Source organism: Nanorana parkeri, unplaced genomic scaffold (genome assembly GCF_000935625.1).
Source record: "Nanorana parkeri isolate BGI_ZX_2015 unplaced genomic scaffold, ASM93562v1 scaffold10, whole genome shotgun sequence".
Taxonomy (NCBI): Eukaryota; Metazoa; Chordata; class Amphibia; order Anura; family Dicroglossidae; genus Nanorana; species Nanorana parkeri.
In genome coordinates, this window is record NW_017306278.1 from 2,503,120 (window position 1) to 2,524,816 (window position 21,697).

General features: G+C 48.4%; 1 protein-coding gene across 1 annotated transcript in view; it reads left to right on the forward strand.

Moving 5' to 3' along the window:
* GALNT18 (polypeptide N-acetylgalactosaminyltransferase 18) overlaps window positions 1-21,697 on the forward strand; it is a 253,660-nt gene that overhangs the window by 148,729 nt on the left and 83,234 nt on the right. Inside the window, exons 2-3 of the mRNA XM_018555328.1 lie at window positions 1,325-1,517; window positions 13,974-14,140. Coding sequence (XP_018410830.1) covers window positions 1,325-1,517; window positions 13,974-14,140 — 360 coding nt within the window. The remainder of the gene's footprint in view (window positions 1-1,324; window positions 1,518-13,973; window positions 14,141-21,697) is intronic.

A 21,697-nucleotide genomic window follows, 5' to 3' on the forward strand; every position in this document is an offset into this window, starting at 1 on the left:
CTGTCGTCAACACATGATGAATGGACTCCAATCATCACTGCAAACACAATGTAACTTTAAATTCACATTTGTATCACTTTTCACTGAAGTTTATGTGGAGTCGTCTTTATTCACAATCCTCGTTATTTGGGATCCTTTCACATTTGGTTGTTGTGGGTGATCTCGGCCTTTTGGCTAAGATGAAGTGTAGTATCTGTTCTTATCAGTTTTCGGTGGGGAAAAGAACCGTCCTTGCGGGGGATGGTTACTTAGTACTCGCTGGAGTGAAAGAGCGTGTGGGGCGGCTTCCTGGGGAAGTACATGGCTTTCTGACTGAACGGATGCAAAGCTTGGTCTGGCTAGAGGGTTCGGGGGCGGCAGAAGCCCGTGGTGTTGTGCCCCCTGGGGGTGGCGTCCCAGGGGTGCATCAGAAAATCACTTAGGGTGTGGGACCCCACAAAGTGATTCACTGTGCACTAGGTCACGGCACCATCTTGCATTTTCTGCACTACGCCTCTTGGACAGGCCTTATGGCTAGTCTGGGGCAATTTTTTATGCACACGACCCCTAAGGCCTGTCAGAGTGGTGCACTGACACTTTAGATTTATTTAAGCACCCTATCCACGTTTGGCACTTTTTTATTTTAAATTTTGACCCACAGATGCGAAAGGTGCAGGTTTCTTCGGGGCCTAATCCTGACGCTGGGAGGAGATTCTGTGCCTCCTATGGGGTTCTCGGTCTCCTCCCACCCAGGAGGAGGGTTTCTCTTCGGGAGAGCCCACTTGCCTAGTACTGTGAGGGACCTGTTCCGGCAGGTCCCCGAAGGAAATGGGTCCACCGGCCTTCGGGTTGGTGGGCCAACAGTCTCAACCCCTGTCAGGAGCCTTGCGCCCCGGGGGGTCGGGAAAGTAGGTCCCTTCTTTGGAAGGACCTTGCACCCTTGTGCACGTTTTTGTGTGCTGTGTTTTCACGGTTCACTTTTTTTCGTTCACAGGGGGAAGTTTGTTTAGACGCACGTTCCACGGGCTAAAAAAAAAATTAGGATCTAAGACGACAATATAGCTCTACAGGTTATAAGGCAATCGAAAAGACCTCCAATCAGTGTGTAGCATTGTAAATCCTCAGGATAGAAGGTATCTGCGTGTCTCATTCCATCATATAGTCCAGTAATAAGAGAACAACTGTGAATTATGGTGGAGAACACTCACCACTGAAGCCTGAGACATATACAAAGACAGTGTGGTGTCCATCCTGCTGGCCAGTAAGATAAAATAACAGATTTGTGAAGTAACATGTTCTTATGCACACTGTAAGTATTAAAGCCCCATGTTGTTGTGTCTTGCAGAGGCTCCGCAGAAGGCAGAGGAAGGGGTGGCAGAACCATTCACGGACTCTTCCCTCTTCTCCCACTGGGGTCAGGATCTCAGCCCCGAGAACAGAAGGATCGCCCTGAAGCAGTTTCAGTACTACGGATACAACGCTTATCTGAGTGACCGCCTGCCTCTGGACCGACCCCTTCCTGACCTGCGACCGGCGGGGTGAGAGATACAATTCATGTCCAATTACAATATATAGTGTGCGGATTGTGAAATGTGAATGCTGCGAATATTGTACCAACGTCCCAACAATATACAAAATACACATATGAGAAGCAAACTGAACTGAAAGGAGAACTATGAGGCGAGTGATTTTAACTCAGCCTCATAATCTGAGCCGACCTGTGACAGTGAGACTGTCACATGTCGGCTCAGTGGATCGGGAAGTGAGAGAACACATACCGGCACTCGCTCACTTCTCAATCTATCCGTGCAGAGAGCGGTGACTGTCACTCACGGCACCCTGCAGGGATTCCCCTACCCCCCCTCCCCTGTCCGATCCTCCAGCGCTGACTGGCGGAACGGACGGGGGAGGGGGCGGGTACAGCTGGCTCTGCCTCTAGATAGGCAGAGCCAGCTGTCACTCACGCAGCTGGGTGGATCCAGACAGAATTGTCGGGATCCGTTCCGGCGGCGGCGTCTCAGTTTACCGCCAGCTGTAGTTCGCGGTATACTGAGCTCTGGGTGACGGGAGGATGCTAGTTTGTGTCCTCCTGTTACCCTTAGGAGAACTATGGGGAAAAGCACTGACCAAATAGTTCTCCTAAAAAGGTAGCAAAGACAATCTGATACAAATGTTACTGGTAATAATGTCTTGTGTTGTCTGGTGGGGGAGGTTGATCTGTGGGGGCTTCCAAATTTCATATGTATTGCAGATACCATGACTGAGGGTGGATGTCCAGTTGGAACCTATCTGAATATGTTATAAGAAGGGTGAATGCTGTTTTACTCATTATTCTGGGATTTGCTGTAAAGACATAAGAATGGGCCTGACATATTTTCGTTGGAGACCTTTTTCATGTGGATATCTTCCCCTCAGAACTTCCTCATCCCCTTCCAAGCATGTGGGATGTTCAAAGCTAAAGGGTGAGAAGGATCTTCTAGTATTTGTATTGACAATGACATCTGATATACATAAGACCGACTCCCACTGACTCCTGACGAAGTGGAACGTCAGCCTAAGAAACGCGTAGAGTAATCCGTCTTCCCATTACATATTCCTCTTCAATAGGATCCAGATCATACAATGTGTTGACCTTTGTGGATATAACTTGACACGGACAGGAGGAGCTGAGTAGATGAGGAAATGTGTTTATACTGAATATTATAAATATCCCATCATTTACAATATGTCTGATACATACAAGTCTACGTCCAATAACACAGAAGCATTTTTCACAATGACACTTTGTATCAGTTTGGTACCTTAAAAGATACAATTCATGCCGATTGATGCGCAATCACTTTGCTGGCATTGCCGAGAAGAGCATGCGTATTGAATGAGCAGATATGGCTGTCCCCATGCACAAACTATACATAGACGATTTGTTTACAAAAACATTAACACCCAGTAATTGGATTATTTACTTAAAGGGTCACTCTGCCCAAAACTGATACTCGGTGTCTGGTAGATAATAGGAGCATTAAACCCTCTGACAGTCTCTTCTATCTCTAGAGGAATCTATTGGTGAGATCTCTGTGATAAATACCTAGTTCTGATCATCTTCTGTGCCCATTATGAGGGGCTCCCACCATCCCTGTGCTGAGTTCCCGGGTCTATACACCTACTGTGCTCATTATGAGGGGCTTCCACCATCCCTGTGCTGGGTTCCCGGGTCTGTACATCTGCTGTGCCCATTATGAGGGGCCCCCACCATTCCTGTGCTGAGTTCCCGGGTCTGTACATCTGCTGTGCTCATTATGAGGGGCCCCCCACCATCCCTGCGCTGAGTTCCCGGGTCTGTACACCTGCTGTGCTCATTATGAGGGGCTTCCACCATCCCTGTGCTGAGTTCCCGGGCCTGTACACCTGCTGTGCTCATTATGAGGGGCTTCCACCATCCCTGTGCTGAGTTCCCGGGCCTGTACACCTGCTGTGCTCATTATGAGGGGCTTCCACCATCCCTGTGCTGAGTTCCCGGGTCTGTACACCTGCTGTGCTCATTATGATGGGCTCCCACCATCCCTGCGCTAAGTTCCAAGGTCTGTACACCTGTATCCAATATGAGCGGTCCCACCATCCCTGCTGAATATTTTATATTATGGAGAATGGAACCGATGGAACCGGAGGAGATGGAACACAAAAGGTGGATGGTGACACCTAAACCTGCTAGGTCCACTGGAACAGACCCTGGTGCGACCAAGTCATATAAGACATCAAGGGTTGACTCAGCCCATGAAGCAGGCCCAGCGCTACCGCAAGGCAAGTCAGGCGGCCTCCTGAGGGCGCTGCAGGGTGAGGGCGGAAAAAACAGGGCATTTTGACAAGTACTTGTATTTCTCAAAATGCCCCGATGTTTGCGCCTCCAGCGCTGGTCCAGTGGGAGGAGCTCCAGGTGGGGTCCTAATTTAGCTGGCCGGCGACTGCCAGAGGATCCTGACACGCGCGGCACCTCAGGCAGTCGCCGGCCAGCTAAATTAGGACCCCACCTGGAGCTCCTCCCACTGGACCAGCGCTGATTCGCTGCTGCTCTCCCACGCCGAAGGTAAGTGGAAAAAAAAGAAACATAGCGCAAACATCGGGGCATTTTGACAAGTACAAGCACTTGTCAAAATGCCCTGTTTTTACAGGGGGGAGGGGTCAGGGAGTGGAAGGGGTGCAAAAATGTACCTTGCCTGTGTAGGCAAGAATCCAGCACCGGCCCTGCCATGAAGCTCCACCTAGAACTAAAAATATCAGATCTGGAAGGTCCGGCCCTTTAAGGCTCTCTCTCTCTTTTACATGAATATCGAAAGAAAGATTTTAATTTTTTTTTAAAAAAGGCTGCAGTTCCCCTTTAAAATGTCCATCACTGTTTATGTCTCGTGATATCACCCAGAATGTGTATATTAGGGGTATAAGCACAAGCATGGTTGGGGACTCGCTTTCTGCGAACCATTCCTTACACAGAGAGACGGCTCTTCCCTAATTGCCCTTCGGATTGCTCGTCTCGAGTCAAACATCTGCAGCATTGGCAGATCTGTCTGTCAGCGAGCCGAGTCATTTTGTTTTATGACACAGAAATGCTTAGCCGTGACAAAAAAAGAGATTTAATGTTCGCTCCGGATCTCCATCCCCTATCGATCGTTCCAGGTCCCAGAGACACCGGGGGCCATTCTGGGTGGAGGAACAGGAACCGGTTACCTGAAAGCCAAAATGTTGCTTTAAAGGGCAAATCCCATTTGTTTTATAGATTTTCTTTATTCATTATAATCGGTGCTAAAATGTGAGAATACAAATATATATTGTATGTACATGTGTGTATACACTATATCTATATGAATATATGTTTCTGCTTTTACAACAAGCAGATGTGAAATGCAACATATAAATATTTCATATTTACTGATTGCAATCAGCAGGAGGTGACATTTCTGCAAGCTCTGTACTGAGGTGTCTTTCTTTCTTACAGCTGTTGTGCTATAAATAGGTTCCTGGTTCACTGGGAGGAAGGACACACCCCTTTCCCTCCCCTTTCCCTCTCCTAGAAGAGTGACACACCCCCTACATCTCTCCCAGCAAAGGGACACACCCGCTTCCTCTCTCCTATCAGAGGGCCACACTCCCTTCCTCTCCTAGAAGACCCCTTAGCTTTTACCTAGCAGAGGGACACACCCCATTCCTCTCTCCTTGCAGAGGGCCACACCACTACCTCTCTCCTAGCAGAGGGACACACCCCCTTCCTCTCTCCTAGCAGAGAGACACCCCCCTTCCTCTCACCTAGCAGAGGGACACATCCCTTCATCTCTCCTAGCAGGAGGACACACCCCTACCTCTCTCCTAGCAGGAGGACACACCCCTACCTCTCTCCTAGCAGAGGGACACATCCCCTTCCTCTCACCTAGCAGAGGGACACACCCCCTTCCTCTCACCTAGCAGAGGGACACCCCCCCTTCATCTCTCTTAGCAGGAGGACACACCCCTACCTCTCTCCTAGCAGGAGGACACACCCCTACCTCTCTCCTAGCAGAGGGACACATCCCCTTCATCTCTCCTAGCAGAGGGACACATCGCCTTCCTCTCACCTAGCATAGGGACACACCCCTTCCTCTCTCCTAGCAGGAGGACACACCCCTACCTCTCTCCTAGCAGAGGGACACATCCCCTTCCTATCACCTAGCAGAGGGACACATCCCCTTCCTCTCACCTAGCAGAGGGACACACCCCCTTCATCTCTCCTAGCAGAGGGACACACACCCTTCCTCTCACCTAGCAGATGGACACACCCCTTGCTCTCTCCTAGCAGCAGGACACACCCCCTTCCTCTCTCCTAGCAGAGGGACACCCCCCTTCCTCTCTCCTAGCAGAGGGACACACCCCCTTCCTCTCACCTAGCAGAGGGACACACCCCCTTCATCTCACCTAGCAGATGGACACACCCCTTCCTCTCTCCTAGCAGCAGGACACACCCCCTTCATCTCTCCTAGCAGAGGGACACCCCCCTTCCTCTCTCCTAGCAGATGGACACAACCCCCTCCTGTCACCTAGCAGAGGGACACACCCCTTCATCTCTCCTAGCAGGAGGACACACCTGTACCTCTCTCCTAGCAGCAGGACACACCCCCTTCATCTCTCCTAGCAGGAGGACACACCCCCTTCATCTCTCCTAGCAGAGGGACACACCCCTTCCTCTCTCCTAGCAGGAGGACACACCCCCTTCATCTCACCTAGCAGATGGACACACCCCTTCCTCTCTCCTAGCAGCAGGACACACCCCCTTCCTCTCTCCTAGCAGAGGGACACCCCCCTTCCTCTCTCCTAGCAGAGGGACACACCCCCTTCCTCTCACCTAGCAGAGGGACACACCCCCTTCATCTCACCTAGCAGATGGACACACCCCTTCCTCTCTCCTAGCAGCAGGACACACCCCCTTCATCTCTCCTAGCAGAGGGACACCCCCCTTCCTCTCTCCTAGCAGATGGACACAACCCCCTCCTGTCACCTAGCAGAGGGACACACCCCTTCATCTCTCCTAGCAGGAGGACACACCTGTACCTCCTAGCAGCAGGACACACCCCCTTCATCTCTCCTAGCAGAGGGACACACCCCTTCCTCTCTCCTAGCAGGAGGACACACCCCCTTCACCTATCCCAGCAGAGGGACACACCCCCTTCATCTCTCCTAGCAGAGGGACACACTCCTAACATAGGGGCACTCTCTTCCTGTCTCCCAGCAGATAGAGACACCCTCTTTCTCTACCCTAGCTGAAGGACACACCGTCTTCCTTTTTCCCAACCGAAGGGAACCCCATCCCTAGTAGAGGGACAAACCCCCTTAACTTATCCTAGCAGGGGAGACACCCTTCTCTCTTTAGTCATTTCTCAGGTTTTCAGTTTCGAATTGGCAAAACACAACACTCTATTCTAATCATACTATGGGGGGAGGGGTCTCTTTATAAAGCAGTGAATGTGACTTCCAGCAAACATTCACTAGTGGTGAATCAATCCAAAACTGTCATTTGAAGCACATGTACCTGGAAGATTCGCCTGCAGGAATTGTTTGCTGAATGTCGGGTTCACTGCTGCGTAAGCGTCTGCTCTTTGATGTACCTCTTGGAGGATAAACCTGTGTGGAAAAGTTGGGGCTTATCTGAGAGGGAAGTCTTCCTACTGCTCTGGGTGGTGGAAAGAAACCAACCATTGCACACAATGAAATTCAGCTCCTTAAAGGACATGCCCGCCACTACCTAGAATTGATTGAGGATTTATTTTTTTTAAAGCCTCAGCTACACATAATCCCTACTGAGATGTTTACTGGTGCTTCTTGCTTTTAGTTTTAGGCCTGGATGAATTTCCTAACCGTGGGAATGTTGGTCCCCTGCAAACTCCTCTGGAAGTCGCCGGCAGTAATTATTGGGTTCGGTGTCATTTAGTTATTCATTTTAAATGAAAGGAAGTCAGGACTTTGCCAATTTCTGGAAATCGCATTCATGTCATCTGTAGGCAATTAAAAGAAAACCTCAATTTTGAAGTGCGTGTCTATGCAAGAGTGTGGAAACCAAAAATAATAATAAAGAAACAAACGTACACATTTCCTCATCTGAACTCCGGGAAGAAATGTATCGAAATGTTTTATTTGATGAATGTCATTTCTTCCCTTAAAGGAGAACTATGAGGGGAGTGCTTGTCACTCACCTCATAGTTCTAGCCGACCTGTGACAATGAGACTGTCACAGGTCGGCTCAGTAGATCGGGAGGTGACGGAACACATACCGGCGTTCGCTCACCTCTCGATCCTGTCACGGCTCTCTGCCGTGACAGGGGGAGGGGCTGGATTCCCCCCTCCCCGCTCCGATGCGCCAGCGCTGATTGGCGGAACGGACGGGGGAGGGGGCGGGTACAGCTGGCTCTGCCTCTAGATAGGCAGAGCCAGCTGTCACTCACGCAGCTGGGCGGATCCCGGCACAATTGTCGGGATCCGCTTCAGCTGCGGCGTCTCAGTATACAGCTACAGTATACCGCTACAGCTACAGCTCGCTGTTTACTGAGCCTAGGGTGACGGGAGGACGCTAGTTTGTGTCCTCCCGTTACCCTAAGGAGAACTATGGGGAAAAACACTGACCCCATAGTTCTCCTTTTAAAGTGATTTCTTCGTTCTGCAAACAGAGCTGCAGCCACTGAGAAATGACTCCTTCAGTCCTGCGCAATATGGGCTCCGTCCCCCGTCCCCTGTACCATGCATTGTGAACGGAGTGGTGTCACACAGCGTGATTTGATTGACAGGCTACAGGACCCCTGATCTGTCCCGCCAACTTAGGCTAGGTTCACACCTAGGCGATTTATCGTGCGGATTTAGCACAAAACAGAGATTTGCATTCGAGTCCATGGAAGCTGTTCACACCTTTGTGATTTGTCATGTGTTAGAAATCGCATGTCGTTCAAAAAAAGGTGCAGGAGCTAATTTCGGGCTTTGTCGCACGGTTTGGGTCCCATATCTCTATGCGGCGAAAACCGCACGGGTTTCAAAGCAAAATCGCATAAACAAAAACTTGCGGCAACCGCACAAAAACAGCTCACCAGCTCAATTGCCTAGGTGTGATCCTAGCCTAACACAGCGTGATTTGATTGACAGGTCACAGGACCCCTGGTCTGTCCCGCCAACTAACACAGCGTGATTTGATTGACAGGTCACAGGACCCCTGGTCTGTCCCGCCAACTTACATCACAGTTTTGCTCTTTCCCTGGACTGTTGTGTCACGGAGCATTGTTCGGGTCTGTACTGTGTCTTGCTAGGATTGTTTTGTGGCTCTTCTTTTATTAATAAGGAGCAGGTGTTCCTCGTTATTTCGGCTCGGCGGCGCAGCGTACAGGTGTGTGCAGAGAGGGGTATTGGGAATGTTTGCATGACAGCGATGTCAAACCGTTCAGATAATAACAGCAGTAATCAGTAATGATAAGCAGTTCTGACAATCGGCAGCGCAGATGCTTATCTTGTATCTGCCCCGGCTGTCATGGTACTACATATGTCAGCATGCCCTGCCAGCCTTGAATGACGTGGCAGAGGATTCTGGGGAAAAAACAGAACACTATAAAACTTATGCCAAAAATCAAACCTGTTTTCTTCTTTATTTTTGCGTGGTCGGAAAAGATCTGTTCCTTCTCTTTATCTAGCCTACTGTGGCTTAAAGGGAACCTGTCACTTTACCCTTCCAGGCCAGAGTGACAGGTACTCTTAATAATACCCCCCCCCTTACTGATGCATTCACTGCACTCCCCCACCGCTCCATTCTTTTGTTGGACATACCCTGTACTTCAAGTTTTGAGGGAACATGTGACTTTCACCTCTTCCTCCCAAGATGCAATGCCTGAGATTATGGAGCCAATCATCAGGCCTGAACACGGCCATCCCGTGTAAGCTCTAACACTGGTTGAAACAGAGCTCACACAGGGACTGGACTCAATGCAGCCCTGTATGGTCAAAGTTAATTCACTTAAACAAAAATCTCAGTCAGTAGACTTCTAAAAACAGTCTAAGAAACTGGAAACCATAAATCTGTCTTTTAAAGTGAGTGTCATAAAAAGCAATTCAGCAGGCTTTTCAGGATGCTTTTAGGCACGGTTACAGACTTTAGTCACATGATTCTGTACTGCTAAAACCTCCTGCTGTGGTCCGTTATTGTTGGGAGAAGGTGTAAGGGGCAGTGCTGGAACCAGAGAACATGCTGGGTGTAAACCTCACAGATAAAGATGCTTGTACTTGAATCGCTGTTCCATGAAGGAAGCATCGTTTCAATGAGCTTTAAGGGTACCAACAAATGAGTCCACATCCGTGAATAGATTACATTTCCCCTTTAAGGCTATCCCCCGTTTTTGAAGAATGGGCTGCGTTTGTTACTTTGTAGAGGAGTACGGAACATTACTGCTTTCTCTGAATACTTAGTAACCAAGGCGACGGACACCTCGGCTCCATTAGGCTTCGCACTTTTAGCAGACAGTCTTCTCAAGGTTGTTTTTTTTTCTTTCTAATTTTGTAAGTGAACAATGTGATTGTTCTGTCTGGTGCCGGCACGCCGCTAAAAGCCTCTCCTTCCCAACGCGGCCCGGCGCTCGCTCGCATCAACACTCATCGCCGGACGCTCCACTCGATTGTCACTCTGCGGCTGCAAATATTTGAGGCGTTTTCATACACGGAATGCGGGTTATCATCCTCGATGCCTGGAGGTGAAAATACTTTCTGGAGGTTGTTTACATTTCTTTATAAAGCGTTACAATAACAGATTATTTTCTATTCTGGGCAAATGTAACACAAAACACCATAACCAGGACATCGCTGCAATACATGCATGTCCCCGGGCTTTATCCCTTTATAAATGCCTAAAAAAGAACTCCAGGAATGCTTTTAAATTAATCCTTGCAGTGGGGCTACCTCAGCACTGCAAGGGTTAAAGGAGAACTATGGGGTCAGGGTTTTTCCCCATAGTTCTCCTTAGGGTAACGGGAGGACACAAACTAGCGTCCTCCCGTCACCCTAAGCTGCTGCTCGCGGTATACTGAGACGCCCCACCTGAAGCAGATCCCGACAATTATGTCTGGATCCGCCCAGCTGCGTGAGTGACAGCTGGCTCTGCCTATCTAGAGGCAGAGCCAGCTGTACCCGCCCCCTCCCCCATCCGTTCCGCCAGTCAGCGCTGGAGGATCGGAGCGGGGAGGGGAGCGCTGGAGGATCGGAGCGGGGAGGGGTCACGGCAGAGAGGCGTGACAGGATCGAGAGGTGAGCGAACGCCGGTATGTGTTCGCTCACTTCCCGATCTACTGAGCCGACCTGTGACAGTCTCATTGTCACAGGTCAGCTTAGAACTATGAGGTGAGTGAAAAGCACTCGCCTCATAGTTCTCCTTTAAGTTCTCCTTTGTGTCTAGATGCTAAAATAACAAATATTTACTTACCCAATGCTCTGAGACGGCCAGCTGTCACGTCTCCCCCTCCCTGCAGTATTGGAATCTTCCTTAGTGCCCTCATGTCTATACACAGTGTATAGAGATTGATGATTTACGGGACCTTTTGACCACTGCAGAGGAGGGGGAGGGAGGCTGGAAGGATCGGTCAATGAAGAAGCCGGCTCAGAGCTTTGGATGAGTATAACTTTGTTTTTTTTAACCTAGACACAAACGAGCAGTTAATGCTTGCGGTGCGGGATAGCCCCACTGCAAGGGTTAAAGTGACATTAAAGTCAGAATCCTATTTTTTAAGCTCCCTCCTTCTACTTTTGGGTCCGGAGCCCTATCAATATGTTTATTGTCAACAAATAAAAACCTGAAAGGGGTTCTAACTAGGGATGCCGAGTATTTGGGTGAATACTCATACTCGCCCAAGTGCTCCGATACCTAGCCCGATACTTGAGCTTCTGGTATCAGGAAGCCAGGCAGTGAGTCATACCATGCTGCCCGTCTTTCTAATTAGCCAGGAAGCCGGCTTCCCAGCCAATTAAGAAGCTGGGCAGCGCATAATGACGCCCGACTTCCTGGTTGCTCGGGAAGCTAGCCAATCAGGAAGCTGGGTGTCATGTAATGACGTGGCGTGCGGATTTCTGATTGGCCGGAAAGCTGATTTTCATGCTCCCTCTTCACCTCGTGACGACGGAGCATGGAGCCAGCTTCCCAGCCAATCAGGAAGCCGGGCACTGCATCATTACACGGCGTCTGGCTTCCTGATTGGCCAGAAAGCCGGCTCCATGCTCTCTCATCACCTAAGGGCTTGTTCACACCAAGCGCGGAGCAGATCCAGAGCAGAGCAGGTGCAGACCGGATGAAAACTGCATCCAATGTACGCCAATGGTATTTTTTGCTCCAGTTCACATCGCAGCGCTATTTTACCTGCTCTGGAACGCATCAAAAATGCATTCAAATGCCTGGAACACACTGAAAGCCCATTTTAAACTTTAAAAAAAATAAATATATATATATATTACCAAAAAGAGCGCGGAACGCATCAAAAACGCGTCAAAAACGCGTCTAAAAGACTAGCGTGCATGTGCAGAAACCTGACCGGATCTGCTTTGCATTTGGTGTGAACAAGGCCTAAGTGACGAGAAGCATGGAGACGGCTTCCCTGCTAATCTGGAAGCCAGGTGGAGAGTCACTACACGCTGCCTGGTTTCCTTAATGGGACTGCAGGTATCGGTATTCGGTATCGGCGAGTACCGGAAAAACAGTAGCGGTACTCGATACCAAAATACCGCTATCGGTGCCTCCCTAGTTCTAACCCCGCATCACTCTATTAAACACTAAAGATCAATGTTCTGGCTGCGCACAGTTTAAGTGTAAATAAACTAGCTTGCCTCGCCTCTCCAACACCAAACAGCCAATCGTCTGTTGATATTCATAATGTAACGCTGTCCTGAAAAATCCCCGTTTCAGCTTCATGACAGATTGACACGATTCGGCTGTGTGTGCGGAGATGATTAGGAGGTTTAACAAGCTGCGCCGCACAACTCGAAAACGCCGCTCGCAGCGGAACAATGGATGGAAAGAGGGAAGAAAAAAAACAGAAAACTGCAGAGTTGGACGGGGCTCGGCGGCTCAGATTGAGGGAGATGAGATGAGTAAATTCATAAATATTAATACGAGGGAGCGATGAGGAACAACAAACTGGCACGGTAATCATAGATTTGTCTTATAGAAGGATTCCAGGCTGTGATCTGTGCTGAAAGAGTGCAGTTACTACACAAAATCAAATAAAACTCAGCGCAGCCTGACAGAGAGGCTTAAAGCTGATCTCCAGGCACAAAAACATGAATTCAAATGTATTCCTCAACAGCTACAGAGGATAGAAGTCTACTTGATGTGCAACAAATGCCTTTGTGAGCCCAGTTATCACCTTGTAAAAGTAGCAGTGGCATCATCACTGTGCTGCAGATAGGCTGTACAGAAAGCAGAGCTGTGGGAGGGACCGAGCAGACCCTGCCTACTACTGGCTGCCTGCAGAAAACTACAGGAGGAGGTGGAGACCAGACCAGTCACCCTGCACAAGGAGAGAGGGCAGCAGTGAGCGGTCTTTATTACAGGAGGAGGTGGAGACCAGACCAGTCACCCTGCACAAGGAGAGAGGGCAGCAGTGAGCGGTCTTTATTACAGGAGGGTGCGGAGACAAGACTAGTCACCCTGCACAAGGAGAGAGAGCAGCAGTGAGCGGTCTTTATTACAGGAGGGGGCGGAGACGACTCCAGTCACCCTGCACAAGGAGAGAGAGCAGCAGTGAGCGGTCTTTATTACAGGAGGGGGGCGGAGACGACACCAGTCACCCTGCACAAGGAGAGAGAGCAGCAGTGAGCGGTCTTTATTACAGGAGGGGGGCGGAGACGACACCAGTCACCCTGCACAAGGGGGGAGAGAGCAGCAGTGAGCGGTCTTTATTACAGGAGGGGGGCGGAGACAAGACCAGTCACCCTGCACAAGGAGAGAGAGAGAGAGAATGAGAGAGAATTTCACACATTCTTTCACGATGTATAATGAAGCTGAGATAATTGGACAACCGTGCTGCACTACTAAGCAGAAGGCATGCACACTATATGGCCTACAGTTTTTTGGATACCTGACCATCACAGCTCTAGGAGGTTTTTGAACATCCCGTTTCAAACCATGGCCATTAATATGGAGTCGCCCCTTCTTTGTGGCTGTACCATCCTCCGATTTGACCATCATATTAATAGATACCTTCCATTGAAGGAACAGACAGCCCAGTGAGATTCTTTTAAATTGTATTACAATATATCAAAATGGTATTGATTGTCTTATGAACGGATGCGTATTTCATAATGTTGTTGTTGTGCATTCCAACTTTAAATGCAGTTTATCCATCTTTGTTGCAAACCTCCTAAAAATTGATTATTTAAATTCTAAACAGAAAATAGCGTAAAATACAATACAATTGGCCATGCGACATTACGCTTCCCATTGAGTAATCTTGTCCTTTGTTTTGTAGGTGTAAAAACCTCTCGTACCCGGAACAGCTCCCCCAGGTCAGCATCGTCTTCATATTCGTCAACGAGGCTCTCTCCGTCATTCTCAGGTCCATCCACTCCGCCATTGACCGGACACCCCCAGAGCTTCTGAAAGAGATCATCCTGGTAGACGATAACAGTAACAATGGTGAGTAGAACTTCTCCACACAGGAGGGACGTGAGAAGCCCCAGTCTGGTACCATTTCCTCTAGGCATAGGCCTTGTTCACGTAGAAGGATCTCACATTGTTACAATGTTACCATGGCTCTGTGTCTCCCATTTTCTTTTACGCTGGTGAAGATTAAAGTGAATATGTCGAGACAAAAACAATGTGTACAGGAAGTCATGAGAAATCTCTCTAATGGAACACAAACTAAAACACATTTTTAGTAGATTGAAGAAGGTTTAAAACTTCTGACAATGTTTCTATGCCCATGTCTTCCCGTCCTGATGATGACTACATCCCCCATTCCTTGTACGGGTGTCACAGGTAAAAGAATAAGGGAACATTTCCCTATTTCAGTTCTAGACAAATCTTGAAGCCCGGAATGTTAACTTTTCTCCACTCAATACAATCTTTACAACATTTGGCTGGAGTTCGGCCTCAAGTATGCCTAAGGACAATTTAGAGTCATCCGAAAGTGAGATTCCATTTGTAGGTGGAAGCACTGACTTCTATCTCTAGGACTCCATGGGTGAGAGATGGCGAGGGGTAACATGACCTCTGGGTTGGGGCAGCTTTTGGAGGCCACAAGAAACGGTCTGTAGTTTATGATTGTATGTGGAGTCATTGCGAAGTGGCTTGGGATGGGATATGGATGGGCACAGTCAGCGGAAGGTGTTGTGTTTGGCATTCTAGCTTTGTGTGGGAAGGAACTGAAAGTCCCTATAGAGAGACAGGCAGGGTGTGGTGTCCCCTGTGACACTTGTGGGGCTCTCACAGCTAATGAAATGCCTCTATAGCTCCTTTTATTTTTTCTTCATTTTTCTTTGAAGTCCGTGGTGCGTGCATCAAATACGACTTCCCCTGTGAACAAAAAATGTGAATCGTGAAATCAAAACACACAAAAACAAAAAGTGCACAAGGGTGCTTTGGTCCTCGTCCGAAGAAGAAGGGCCTTGATATCCCTGAACCCCTCGGGGCACAAGGCTCCTGACAGGGATAAGGAAAACTCTGGCCCACCTACCTGAAAGCCGGCGGACCCCTGATCCTCAGGGTCCTACCGAAGTAGGACCCTCAAGTACTACCGTTGGTAAGGGGTTACCCCCGAAGAGAGACCCCCCAGGTGGGGCAAAGCAGAGAAGCCAGCGAAGTCCACAGAATCTCCCCCCTAACATCAGGACGGGCCCCGAAGGTACTCCGTCAATCTGTGGAGTCAAAAACGTGCAATCGTGCATAAAATAGTGCGTAAATAAATAAGTGCCAGTGCACAGACCTGGCAGGCCATCTGGCCAAGGTATAAAAATTGCCCTAGGCTAGCCAGAAGGCCTGCCCAAGAAGTGTGGTGCCGTGACTTAGTGCAGGTGAATCACAGTGGGGTCCCACACCCAAGTGATTTTCCGCCACCCCTGGAATTCCACCCCCAGGGGGCACCAAACCGCAGGCCTCTACGCTCCCCAAACCCCCTGGCCAGACCAGAGCAGCACCCATCCCCATCAGGAGGCTCTAGTGCCGAGAAGTTCCTTGGTTGGCCAGGGGGGCTGACCATTAGACCTACCCTTTGAGGCTGAGCTTGAAGCATTCTCTTTGGAGCTACAAGCATGTATGATTGTTCTGCATGAGTTACTCCGTGGCCGTCAGCTGGAGTCTTATAGTAAATCCAGACTATGCAGATAAAAGTATTTACATATTTGAAGCAAGCAGTAAATGCTCTTCAAAACCAGCCCTCACCGACCTACTTTATGTAGATAAGGGTATTGTGGAGAAATTATTTTTCAAAGTTTGCAACAGAGACACTGAAATCACAGCTCCTGTCTCCTTATTTCCTCTGGCATTAGAAGATTGACAGCGCACCAACCCTCTAATGTAAATAACAGCAGCTGCCGTAAGCTGTTAGAAGCTGATTGAAACTGACTTCTGAGTCTCTGTGTGATATTTGAGGATACATTATTCCACAGTACAAGCAGCTAGAGAGGTCAGTGAAGACCTTGTTTTTCAATAAATTTGCTGATTGTTAAGAATATGTATATGTCCATAGTCTGGGCACAGGTGCACTTTGTGGAAGGTCTGCCGATATCTGTGTAAGACTGTAGAATGTTCACTCGGTCTCATCTCAATGGGTGCGAGTTCCATTGATTTAGGATTGTATATAATATACACATGTGAGAGTTACATTTAGAGATGTTTTTTTCTTGTGGAGAGCCAGAGGCTAATCCACTAAAAGACTTCAGTCACCAGTGTTAATGCCGAACAATCTTCTCTATTGCCTCTTTATGTTTTTATACCGTCAAGGTCGTAGAACAGTCAGCTCATATTCCAGCCGCCTTCTGCAGATAGTTTGTAACAACTCCAAGTTCACTTATGTTTAGTTGCGTTGAGCCTTTTAATGTCATTGTCCGTCTTGTATTACTTTGTCATTGTAAGAGTCCTTGGCATTCTCCTGCCACCCACCCTGTAGTTTTACGCATCTTCTTTCCCATCGGGGTGCCCGTGAATATCCTTCTATACATTATATTATATAAAACACCAAGCAGGAAGAGCGGTAACCCTTCCCAATGGGCAAAACTGTTGCAGAGACCCCTATAGAGTCAGAAAAAAAACGGTTTTGTGATCCTAAGAGGTGGTCGCTAGACCCGGACACCTGGCTGGGTCATGTACTGAGTGCTCTGGGTGTCCTTTGCACGAGATGTTGCCATAACTTCAGTCCACATACTTCAATCTTTGTTGTGGACTTTTATATTGGCCGTGTTTAAGGATGATAGCCTCTGGCAACGTGCTTACTCGGTGATCCCTCAAGCCGGCAGGCGACAGTAGTGATGTAGGGGCCAGCGGGAGGAATTGTTGTGCACACTGATAGACCAGCCATTGAACATATTGAAGTTCACCTTGCCAGAGGCTGTAGCGCTTGAAGACGAATTTGCTACCTGCCAGACGGGTGCTGTGAGTATTCAGCCCGCCATTGCAGGAACCGTTATTTATTTATTGCTTTATTAAAGTGTATACAATGCCATTCTTACACTGTGACATCCAAATACCTTATTGTATCATAATCCTGAGCATCCCAGATAGCGAGGATAACTTGCCACAAACTTGTGTCAGGGTTAAATTGTAATTCTTGTTAACTTGCTGCACACATTCCCGGCAGGTTGTAGACTTGCAGAACACTCGCAGCACAAGTTCTAGGCGACACTTTTTGAATTTGTAGCAAATTTGCTCGGCAAGTCTACAGCAAGAGTCCTGCAGGTCTTAGCAAGAGCTCTGCAAGCTCGCTGGTCTGGAGACTTGCAATGCAGACTTGCTGTAATTGTGCAACAAAATTGTGAAGCTCGGCAAGTCTGCAAGTCATTTTCAAACTTGCAGCACAATTTCTTGCTTCTTGGGATAGTGTCACATCACAATCCCGTCTACGGTATCCTGTAATTGATCACAATAATGGATGACATCACAATATTGATGGTGACAACACTACAGGTTTTATTACAAATCTTCCCACTGATTTCATTTGTTCCATTTATGACAGATAGAATAAACATTCAATTGTTATTAATATTTTGCACATACCAACACTGTGTAGTAGGTGCTGATGGGGGGTGCTTTGGAAGTGGCCTGGTTTTCTTGGGGGTTATAGTCTGCAAAGGGCCAGAGCAATTAGGAAGAGAGGAAATAGGTTCAATCGGGGAAGACAACGGTATACAAGAAACCATCTCACCTGCTTTTCATTGTTGCGCTACAAGCAGAGCCGGATTTCCCACAAGGCCAACTGAGGCCCGGCTAAATTTAGATCCGGCGCTTTCTAAACTCTCTGCGCCGAAACAATATTTCAATGTTTCAGGCTTTCCTGTGAAGATACTGAGGACTCAGGGCCGGATTACCCACAAGGCCTCGGGGTAGCAGGGAGTAGAGGGGCAGCAGGGGTGTGGAATTCCTATCTCCGGATGCCCAGGACGTGCAGTTCCGGGCACCAGGCGGGTAGTTGTTTTCTACATTTAGCCCTGCTTTGGGCAAGCAGAGCTAAATGTGTACAGCAGGGAAGCCGCCGCTTCATTTGTACAAGTGATCTCGAGGATGTCGCCAAGATCACTTGTATGCAGCCTGCATACAGGGAGGCGCATTTAGGAACCTGGCATTGGGACAGCAGAGAGAGTAAATCCCGCCTGGCTACAAGCACCATAACCTCTCATTGTAGGTGCTCAGCAGTGTCCCAGGGCTTTACGTTGGACCTTTTAGCAACTCTTCGCAGTCTTTATGAATAAATTCCTGACTTTTAATAAAACAATCACCATTGAATTTTTCAAAAACCTGTCCTTGAGCTTTAGTTAGCAGAGTTTCCACCTAGGCTGAGATAATGTCATTAGTCTGCTGCAGTCAGGAAAGAAGCATTTCCTCAGTCCCCTCCCCCCCAGTGATCAGTCTGCTGCAGGCAGGAGGAATCATATCCTCAGTCTCCCCTCCCCCAGTGATCAGTCTGCTGCAGGCATGAGGAAGCATTCCCTCAGTCTCCCCTCCCCCAGTGATCAGTCTGCTGCAGTCTTTTAGCGAGGTGAGAGGCTACATCAGGGGGCTAATCTGTGTTGGACATTAATCTAGGAAGTAGATGGTGACCCTGTATGACGCCGGAACAAATCTAACTCTTCTTCTAACTGTTCTTTTGGAGAGAGAAGCGAGAAGTAATAAATACCTGAAAGTGTTTTTTTTTTTACACATTACGAAACATGAAAGAACGATGTGATGTTAGGTCCAGTGACCCCAGCAATGCCCCTGCAGTTTAATCTCTAACATCTACAAGAAGCTCCAGTTGGGGCGGACTGACCCTTTAACAGCAGAGCTTTCTCCTGCGTCTCGAGATAAGCGCACACCATTCTGCCGCTACACGTCTCTCCTTTCCCCGCGGGGATTCTGCTCCCGAATCCGGCTCCGTGATTGAGAAGTTAATTAAATTATCAATCAGACGGCCGAGCAGCAGGCAGGTGCACGGCATCACACAGAAACCAAGGTGACTGATGGAGCCTGATTGCCTTCTCCACAGCCGGCTTTTATTATTTCACATATATGAAATCTCGCAGGAGGTTTAACCCCGAGAGCGCCGAACCGGCACCAGGAACGCCAGAGTAGGAAAGGAATCGCAATCTGTTATTCCGCCTGTGTGCTCTCGGCATCACCGGATACAGTTAACGCTTTATATGCGGAACATGTTTCCAGGAAAATTAAAAAGATTTACAGAATTCATCTTTTATATTTTCTTCTTTTTCTTCTTGGCCTTTGAGATCCGTCTTCAGGGGACTCACCGGTTCGGATTTCCTTCTGGAAGAAAGCGGATGTACTGACTGTGCGAATCTTACTTGGAGATTCCACCAGTAATAATTATAATTATACAGGATTTATATGGCGCTAACAGAAGTGGCGTAACTACCCAGATAGCAAGCAATTGAGCTGCAAGTTTGAAGATGACTTGCTAAACTATTGCAGACTTGCCGAGCTTCACAATTTTGTTGCACAATTACAGCAAGTCTGCATTGCAGGTGTCCAGACCAGCGAGCTTGCAGAGCTCTTGCTAAGACCTGCAGGACTCTTGCTGTAGACTTGCCAAGAAAATGTCCTACAAATTCAAAAAGTGTCGCCTAGAACTTGTGCTGCGAGTGCTCTGCAAGTCTACAACTTGCCAGGAATGTATGCAGCAAGTTAACAAGAATTACAATTTAACCCTGACACAAGTTTGTGACAAGTTATCCATGCTATCTGGGTATAGCCATAGCAGCCCAGGTGGCCGCTATGGGGCCTGGGGTTGGAAGGGACCCCATTAGGTAGTTTCGGCAAATTAAACGCGCTGAAATACGCCCAGGTGGGAACCATGCCCATAGGAAAGTATGGGATTTCACTTGCTGGGCGTTTTACAGCGCGTCGATCAGCAATGTAAAACGCCCAGGTGTGAACCAGTCCTAAGGGTTGGAGTGGTTGCAGTTGATGAGAATCTTAATCCTCCATAAAATCTACAGTGTAGGAAAGCTGATGTCAGGTGCACAAGAATAGTCTCTCGGATCTTGGTGTCATAAGTCACAGCTCAAGGAGAGGTCATCAGGGGTAGCCCACCATCACAGTTTTGCTATGGAGCCCCCATGATTTGTAGTTACGTCCCTGGCCAACAGTTTGCGCAGCGCTTTACAGTATAAGGAAGACATTACAATCACAAAACAAATCAAGACAAGAAGGTAAAGGGGGCCCTGCCCATGAGGGCTTACAATCTAAAAGGGAGGGGCCAGTGATACATGAGGAGGGAGCTGTGTGGGAATGAATTGTTTGAGAATGTGATGGTTGAGTGGTTAGGTTGAGGTGGCATAGACTTCCCTGAAGAGATGTGTCTTAAGGGATCGCCTGAAGGCAGTCAGAGTGGGAGATAGACGTCCGATTTCCTGTTGCAGGCTGACAACGCTAAGCCACAGCCTCGCAAATAGCAATGTTGTCAGGGCCGGTGCTAGGTTTCCTGCCTACACAGGCAAGGTGCATTTTTGCCCCCCCCATGCTGCATCAGTTGGCTGGTGGACGGCCTATCTGATAGGGAAACCTATGGGAGGCTGATAATGCTGTTGCTAATTGCAAGGTAGCGACTTAGTGTTGTCAGCCTGCAACAGGAAGTGCTGTTACTGGGAGGATCTTTGTAACCAACTCACAAAAATCTATTTGCTTAAGAAAACCTTTTTTAAAAAAAATGAAATTTAGGGTTTTTTATACAATTGTGATCTTCCCACATTAGAAGATGCAGATAGAGCCCAGATCATTTCCTGGCTGGAGGACATCCAGCATAACCTAGCCCTTTCCTTCCCAGTCTGATTTATTTTGTTGGATTTCAGTTCTTTTAATTAAGGCGGATCAGAATCACACGCCTTCATGTTCAGCCTGCATGCCTTTAGGGCATTTTGATTTGCATAACTCCTCCCAAATAGCCAGCCCTGCGCTACCTAGAGTAGTCTTAATGCAAATGCATCCTGCCCAAGAATGCCCACTCCCCCAGACGGACGGACATCCACCCTTCAAGGCATTCTGAGATTTGCATAGCCCCTCCCAAGAGCCAGCTCACTGCTTGCTTAAGGGCTGGGGGGGGGTCATAAGAGGAGTACTGAGGCAGGGAGCTGTGATGTTTTTAGGAATCTACGTACAGCACCTTGCTGGCCCCTGCCACCAGCCATGATCTGCCTGCATTGCATATAGGAAAAGGCAGAACCCCGGTGATGACATCACCACATCTAAAATAAGGGATGCAATGTAAACTGAATTTATTAAAAAATATAATTAGCATCAGTGGTTTAACAGTGGCCATGCGGCTGCTATGGGGCCTGGGGGTGGAAAGGGGCCCCATTAAGGACTGCAGAAGTTGCAATTGACGCTGACCCTGTAACCCGTCTGGGACATTTGCAATCAAGGACAGTGGCTCAATGGTTAGCACTTCAGCGTTGCCGCTCTGGGGGTCCCTGGTTCAAATCCCACTGTTCAGCCTGGGGGGAAAGGGGCACCATTAAGGACTGCAGAAGTTGCTATTGACACTGTCAATAT